The sequence below is a fragment of the Larus michahellis genome, unplaced genomic scaffold, assembly GCF_964199755.1.
Source record: "Larus michahellis unplaced genomic scaffold, bLarMic1.1 SCAFFOLD_483, whole genome shotgun sequence".
Lineage (NCBI taxonomy): Eukaryota > Metazoa > Chordata > Aves > Charadriiformes > Laridae > Larus > Larus michahellis.
In genome coordinates, this window is record NW_027435963.1 from 27,314 (window position 1) to 35,110 (window position 7,797).

General features: G+C 70.6%; 1 protein-coding gene across 1 annotated transcript; it reads left to right on the forward strand.

The window, feature by feature from the left end:
* The first annotated feature begins 503 nt into the window (after window positions 1-503).
* EMC10 (ER membrane protein complex subunit 10) lies at window positions 504-6,009 on the forward strand. The gene is made up of 5 exons (XM_074571361.1): window positions 504-659; window positions 1,587-1,644; window positions 1,739-1,852; window positions 1,971-2,075; window positions 5,733-6,009. The coding sequence occupies exons 1-5, from the start codon at window positions 550-552 to the stop codon at window positions 5,916-5,918; spliced, it is 573 nt and encodes a 190-aa protein (XP_074427462.1). The 5' UTR covers window positions 504-549; the 3' UTR covers window positions 5,919-6,009.
* Window positions 6,010-7,797: the final 1,788 nt, after the last annotated feature.

The following is a 7,797-nucleotide window of genomic DNA, read 5'->3' on the forward strand; positions in this document are numbered from 1 at the left end:
ACACGGGGCCATCGGGGGGGACAGGGCTAAGGGGACACAGGCTGAGGGGGGGGGACACGGCCGTGGCTGAGGGGACACGGGGCTGAGGGTCCCCAGACCAGTGTCCCCGTGGGGCCTCCCCTCACCTGCAGGAGGTCTCTGTCGAAGAGCGGACAGTCCCTCAGCTGCCCGCGCTCCCCCCCGGGGCCAGGCAGCCGTCGCAGCCGCCCCTGGGGAGGCCGGGGAGAGCCCCGGGAGGACTCACGGAAGCCCCGGGATGGCGGAGCCGCCGCCGCTCAAGATGGCGCCGGGGGGGGCCCCACAAGATGGCGCCGGGCGGCTTCGCGCCCCTCGGCGGGAAAGGGCGCGCGGCAGGCCACGCCCCCTCAGCGGCGACCCCACCCCCTTCCACGTGGCCACGCCCCCTCCCCGTTTTGCCCCGCCCCGCACCCCCACGCCCCTATGTAGTAGAGCCACGCCCCTTTCAGTGTAGCCACGCCCCATCTCGCTTAACCACGCCCCCAAAAGACGTGGCCCCGCCCCCGTCCCGTCGTGCCCCGCGCGGCCAAGATGGCGGCCCCCGCGGTGGCGGCCGCCGCGATGGCGGTGCTGGCGCTGCTCGGGGCGGCGGCGGCGGCGCTGGGCGCCGGCGGGAGCTGCCGGGCGGCCCCGGGCTGCGGGTGAGCGGCGGGGACCGGGGGGGGAACCGGCGGCACCGGGGGTTGAGCCGGGGACGGGACCCGGCCCGGGGGAGGCGGGGGGGGGGGGCTGCGGCCTGACCTGAGGCGCTGCGGCCTGGCCTGAGGCTCTCCGTGAATATTCATGAGGGGGCGTGGCTGCGCGTGGTTGCTCATTAATATTGATGAGGGGGTGGGAAACTCCCCGCGGGGGTGTGGGGAGCTGTTGAGTGTGCGGTCATTAATATTCATGAGGGCGCGGGCTCGGTCTAACGACGGCTTATTAATATTAATGAGGGACCGGTCGCCTCGTGTCGGGGCCTGATTAATATTCATGAGGGGGCGGGCGTTGGCCCACAGTGATTGGTATGTGCGAGGGAGCCGGTCCTGCGCGGTGACGGCTCATTACTATTAATAATTGCCACACAATATGGGTTTGTAGCTCATTAATATTCATAAGGTGTGTTGTCTTGGTTAATGTCAGCTCATTAATATTCAGGAGGGGGCGGGCACTGCCCCCCCAGCGGCAATACTTAACGAGCGGGTGAGCCCTGACAGCTCATTAATATTAATGAAGGTGTGGCTATTACAGAGTGAGAGCTCATTAATATTAATGAGCGTGGTTACAAAGCGGTTGGCGGCTCATTAATATTTATGCCTGGGCGGCTGTTATTGCCGGGGGGGCTCGTTAATATTAATGACAGACGACCGGTGCTACTTGAGCGACTTATTAATATTCATGAGGGGGGGGAGTGTCCCCCTCCCCAGGGTCCCCTTATTGGGGGGGGGGGGTGTCCCCCGGGTCCCCGTTACGGGGGGGTTTGTCCCCTTCCCGGTCCCCTGGGTCCCTTGTGGGGACACCCTGGACTCCCCCCCCGCCTTGTCCCCAATGTGTGTGTCCCCCCCTCACTTTTTGTCCCCCCCCCCCAGCCCGGCGACGCCGAGACCTGCGGCCTCTCCCTCCCCTTGGAGCACTCCTTCGAGCTGGGTGAGTTTTGGGGCGGGGGGGCGACAATGGGGAGGGGGGGGGGGTGACACCCAGCCCCCTCTGAGTGTCACCTTCCCCCCCCCCCCCCCCCCAGATGACACCCCCCGCTTCCCGCAAACGGGGGACGCTGGCCTGGAGCCCCGGCCCCGAGCCCGGCCTGACGCTGGCCCAGAAGCAGCTCAACGAGGAGGAACGAGCCCAGCTGCGGGTCTGAGGGGGGGGACGGGGGGGCTTTTGCGGGGGGGGGGGTTGTGGCCCTGGGGGGGTTAACGGGGGTGGTGACACTGTCCTTGTGTCTGTCCCCCGTCCCCCCCCCCCCGCCGCAGGAGGTGGCCGCTCGGGACGGGCTGTACCGGGTGCGCGTCCCCCGCAAGCCCCCGGCCCCCGGGGAGGAGAGCGGGGGCCACTACGTCACCTCCTTCGTCCGGGCGGTGAGTGGGGGGGCTGCCCCCCCCCCCCCCTTAATTGCCCCCTGACCCTCCTCCCCCCCCGGCCCCCCAGTTGCCCCGACCCCAGCCGGGATCCCCAATTGCCCCCCCGGACCCCCCCTGCCAAGGGGGGTCAAGATGGGGTTTGGGACACACACACACACCCCCCCCCAGGGACCCCCAGTTGCCCCCTGACCCCCCCGGGATCTCCAATTGCCCCCTACCCTCCCCCCAGGGACCCTCAATTGCCCCCTGACCCCCCCAAGGACCCCAAATTGCCCCCTGACACCCCCCACCCCAGGACCCCCAATTCCCCCCAATCCCCCCCTCCCCGGGGCCCCCAGTTGCCCCCTGACCCCCCCCAGGGACCCCCAGTTGCCCCCTGACACACCCCACCCCCCGCCCCACAGGACCCCCAATTCCCCCCAATCCCCCCTCCCCGGGGCCCCCAGTTGCCTCCTGACCCCCCCCCCAGGGAGCCCCAGTTGCCCCCTGACCCCCCCGGGATCTCCAATTGCTCCCTACCACCCCCCAGGGACCCTCAGTTGCCCCCCTGACCCCCCCCAGGGACCCCAAATTGCCCCCTGACGCACACCCCCCCCCCCCCCCCCAGGACACCCAATTACCCCCAATCTCCGCCTCGCCGGGGACCCCATTTGCCCCCTGACCCCCCCGGGATCTCCAATTGCCCCCTACCCCCCCCCCCCGGGACCCCCAATTGTTCCCTGACCCCCCCCAGGGACCCCAGGACCCCCAGTTGCTCCCTGACCCCCCTCGGGGACCCCAAATTGCCTCCTGACACACCCCCCCACCCCCAGGACCCCCAATTCCCCCCCACAGGGACCCCCAGTTGCCCCCTGACCCCCCCGGCATCTGCAATTGCCCCCTACCCCCCACCCGTGGGATACCCAATTGCCCCCTGACCCGCCCTGGGGACCCCCAATTGCCCCCTACCCACCCCCCAGAGACCCCCAGTTGCCCCCAGTTGCGTCCTGACCCCCCCGGAACCCCCAATTCCCTCTGTTCCCCCCCCAGAGACCCCCAATTGCCCCCTGACTGCCCCCGGGCCCCCAGTTGCCCCTTACCCCCTCCCCCCCCCACCAGGGACCCTCAGTTGCCCCCCTGACCCCCCGTGGGGACCCCAAATTGCCCCCTGACACGCACCCCCTCCCCAGGACCCCCAATTACCCCCAATCCCCCCCTCCCCGGGGCCCTCAGTTGCCCCCTGACCCCCCCGGGACCTCCAATTCCCCCCTACCCCCCCCAGGGACCCTCAATTGCCCCCTGACCCCCCCCAAGGATCCCAAATTGCCCCCTGACACCCCCCCCGCCAGGACCCCCAGTTCCCCCCAGTTCCCCCCTCCCTGGGACCCCCAGTTGTCCCCAGTTGCCCCCTGACCCCCCCAGGGACCCCCAATTCCCTCTGATCCCCCCCCTGGGACCCCCAATTGCCCCCTACCCACCCCCCAGAGACCCCCAGTTGCCCCTTGACTCCCCCCAGGCCCGCAGTTGCCTCTTACCCCCCCCACCCCCTCCAGGGACCCTCAATTGCCCCCTCACCCCCCCCCGGGGTTCCCAATTGCCCCCTACCCCCCCCCCAGGGACCCTCAATTGCCCCCGGACACGCCCAGGGACCCCAAATTGCCCCTGACCCCCCCCCCTCCCGGACCCCCAATTCCCCCCAATCCCCCCCTACCCGGGGCCCCCAGTTGCCCCCTGACCCCCCCCCCAGGGACCCCCAGTTGCTTCCCGTTGCCCCCTGACCCCCCCAGGAACCCCCAATTGCCCCCTACCCACCCCCCAGGGACCCCCCCAGTTGCCCCCTGACCACCCCCCACCCCCGGGACCCCCAATTGCCCCCTGACATCCCCCCCCAGGACCCCCTGTTGCCCCCTGACCCCCCCAGGGACACCCAATTGCCCCCTACCCACCCCCCAGGGACCCCCCAGTTGCCCCCTGACCACCCCCCATCCCCGGGACCCCCAATTGCCCCCTGACCCCCCCCGGGGACCCCAAATTGCCCCCTGACATCCCCCCCCAGGACCCCCAGTTGCCCCCTGACACCCCCCAGCCCCTCGGTGCCCCCTGTCCCCCCATGTCCCCTGTCCCCCTGTGTCCCCCGTCACCCCATAACCCACGTGTCCCCCCCCAACGTCCCCCTCTCCCCCCATGTCCCCTGTGCCCCTGGTGCCCCCTGTCCCCCCGTGTCCCCCCCGGTGCCCCCGTCACCCCATAACCCATGTCCCCCCCCACGTCCCGTGTCCCCCCTCGGTGCCCCCTGTCCCCCCATGTCCCCTGTCCCCCTGTGCCCCACATCACCCCGTGTCCCCCCCAGTGCCCCCCATGTCCCGCGTCCCCCCCATGTCCCTTGTCCCCCAGTGTCCCCCGTCACCCCATAAGCCACGTCCCCCCCCACCACGTCTCCCTCTCCTCCCATGTCCCCTGTCCCCCTCGGTGCCCCCTCTCCCCCCACGTCCCCTGTCCCCCCCGGTGGCCCCTGTCCCCCCGTGTCCCCTTCTGCCCCCCAACACCCCGTGGGGCCCCTTGTCACCCCATAACCCATGTCCCCCCCCATGTCCCCCTGTCCCCCCACGTGCCTTGTCCCCTTCTGCTCCCTCTCCCCCCATATCCCCTGTCGGCCTCTGTCCCCCCCGGTGCCCCCTCTCCCCCCCATGTCCCTTGTCCCCTTCTGCCCCCCATCCCCCCGTGTCCCCCACGGTGCCCCCATCACCCCATAACCCATGTCCGCCCCCCACGTCCCGTGTCCCCCCCAGTGCCCCCTGTCCCCCCCTGTGTCCCCCCCATGTCCCCCTGTTCCCCCATGTCCCCTGTCCCCCTTTTGCCCCCTGTCCCCCCGTGTCCCCTCAGTGCCCCCCATAACCCACGTCCCCCCCATGTCCCTTGTCCCCCGGTGCCCCCGTCACCCCATAACCCATGTCTGCCCCCCACGTCCCCTGTCCCCCCCAGTGCCCCCCGTCATCCCCTGTCCCCCCTCAGTGCCCCCTGTCCCCCCGTGTCCGCCCCGGTGCCCCCTGTCCCCCCCATGTCCCTTGTCCCCTTCTGCCCCCCGTCCCCCCGTGTCCCCCCCGGTGCCTCCGTCACCCCATAACCCATGTCCACCCCCCAGGTCCCCTGTCCCCCCCCAGTGCCCCCCGTCATCCCCTGTCCCCCCGTGTCCCCCCCGGTGTCCCCTCTCCCGCCATGTCCCCTGTCCCCCCCCATGTCCCTTGTCCCCTTCTGGCCCCTGTCCCGCCGTGTCCCCCCCGGTGCCCCCTCTCCCGCTATGTCCCTTGTCCCCCCCATGTCCCTTGTCTCCTTCTGGCCCCCGTCACCCCGTGTCCCCCCCGGTGCCCCGTGTCCCCCCCATGTGCCTTGTCCCCTTCTGGCCCCTGTCCCGCCGTGTCCCCCCCGGTGCCCCGTGTCCCCCCCATGTGCCTTGTCCCCTTCTGGCCCCTGTCCCGCCGTGTCCCCCCCGGTGCTGCCCCCTCTCCCGCCATGTCCCTTGTCCCCCCCATGTCCCTTGTCCCCTTCTGGCCCCCGTCCCCCCGTGTCCTCCCTGGTGCCCTTGTCACCCTGCACTCTGTGTCCCCCCCTTGTCCCCTTCTGCCCCCTGTCCCCCCCGTGTCCCCCCCGTGACGCGCGTCCCCGCCGTCCCCGCAGTGCGCCCTGCTGGAGTCCCACCTCTCGGACCAGCTGACGCTGCACCTGGACGTGGCCGGGAACGTGGTGGCCCTGGGGGTGGTGGCCGTGCCGGGGACCTGCCGGGGCGTCGAGGTGGAGGACGTGGACCTGGAGCTCTTCAACACCTCGCTGGCCCTGCGGCAACCGCTGCCCGCCGCCACGTGAGTCCCGGGGGACACGGGGACAGGATGGGACACAGTGGGGACGTGGTGGGACACGGTGGGCTGTGGGGACACAGTGAAGGACGCGGTGGAGGACACAGACCTGGAGATCTTGAGCAGCTCGGTGGCCCTGTGGCAACCTCTGGCCATGACCATGTGAGTCCCAGGGGACGCGGGGACACCATGGTGGATGTGGGGACGTGGTGGGCCGTGGGGACACGGTGAAGGACGTGGTGAAGGACAAGGAACCTGGAGGTCTCCAGCTCCTTGGTGGCCCTGTGGCAACCTCTGCCCGCTGCCACGTGAGTCCCAGGGGACACGGGGACACCGCGGGGACAGGATGGGACACAGTGGGGACGTGGTGGGACACGGTGGGCCGTGGGGACGCGGTGAAGGACACGGTGAAGGACGTGGAACGTGGAGGTCTCCAGTCCCTTGGTGGCCCTGTGGCAACCTCTGGCCACCACCACGTGAGTGCCAGGGGACACGGGGACACCGGGGGGACGTGGGGACAGAGTGGGGACACGGGGACAGGGTGGGACGCGTGGACAGGGTGAGGGACGCAGCGGAGGACACGGACCTGGAGGTGTCCAGCAGCTCGGTGGCCCTGTGGCCATCTCTGGCCACTGCTACGTGAGTCCCAGGGGACACCGCAGGGACATGGGGACGTGGTGGGACATGGGGACACAGTGGGGACATGGTGGGCCGTGGGGACACGGTGAGGGACACAGTGGAGGACACGGACCTGGAGGTCTCCAGCCCCTTGGTGGCCCTGTGGCAACCTTTGTCCGCCACCATGTGAGTCCCAGGGGACACCACGGGGACATGGTGGGACGTGGGGACACAGGGACGTGGTGGGATGTGAGGACGCAGTGAAGGAGGTGGAACCTGGAGGTCTCCAGCCCCTTGGTGGCCCTGTGGCAACTGCTGCCCGCTGCCACGTGAGTCCCGGGGGACACGAGGACACTGCAGGGAGATGGGGACACAGTGGGGACGCGGTGGGACATGGTGGGTCGTGGGGACGCGGTGAAGGACACGGTGAAGGACGTGGAAGCTGGAGGTCTCCAGCCCCTTGGTGGCCCTGTGGCAACCTTTACCCGCCGCCACGTGAGTGCCAGGGGACACGGGGACACCGGGGGGACGGGGGGACATCAGGGGACAGGATGGGACAGGGGCCGTGGTGGGACATGAGAGCGTGGTGGGCCGTGGGGACACGGTGGAGGACACGGACCTGGAGGTCTGCAGCCCCTTGGTGGCCCTGTGGCAACCTCTGGCCACCGCCACGTGAGTGCCAGGGGACACGGGGACACCACGGTGGATGTGGGGACATGGTGGGACACGGGGACATGGTGGGCCGTGGGGACACGGTGAAGGACGCAGTGAAGGACACGGATCTGGAGGTCTCCGGCCCCTTGGTAGCCCTGTGGCAACCTCTGGCCACCGCCACGTGAGTCCCAGGGGACACCGCGGGGACGGGGGGGACACAGGGACACGGGGACAGGGTGGCCCGTGGGGACGCGGTGAAGGACGCGGTGGAGGACGTGGCACCTGGTGGCCCTGCGGCGGCGCCTTGGTGGCCCTGGTGGCCCTGTGGCACGTGAGTGACGGGGGGGGGGGGACACGGGGGACCCTCTGGGGACACAGGGGACACTCCGGGACTTGGGGGGGGGGGGGACACACATCAACCGAGAGCTGCCCCAACGTGCTGGGGGGGACACGGGGGCCCTGGGGGGCGGGGGGGACATGACACAGTGGTCCGGGGGGAGGAAACGGTGGCCCGGGGGGGGACATTTTGGGGGGGCCATGGGTGCTTGAGGCGGGGGAGGGGAAGTTTGGGGGGGGGCCAGTGGGTGCTGGGGGGGGACGGACTTTTGAGGGTGCCC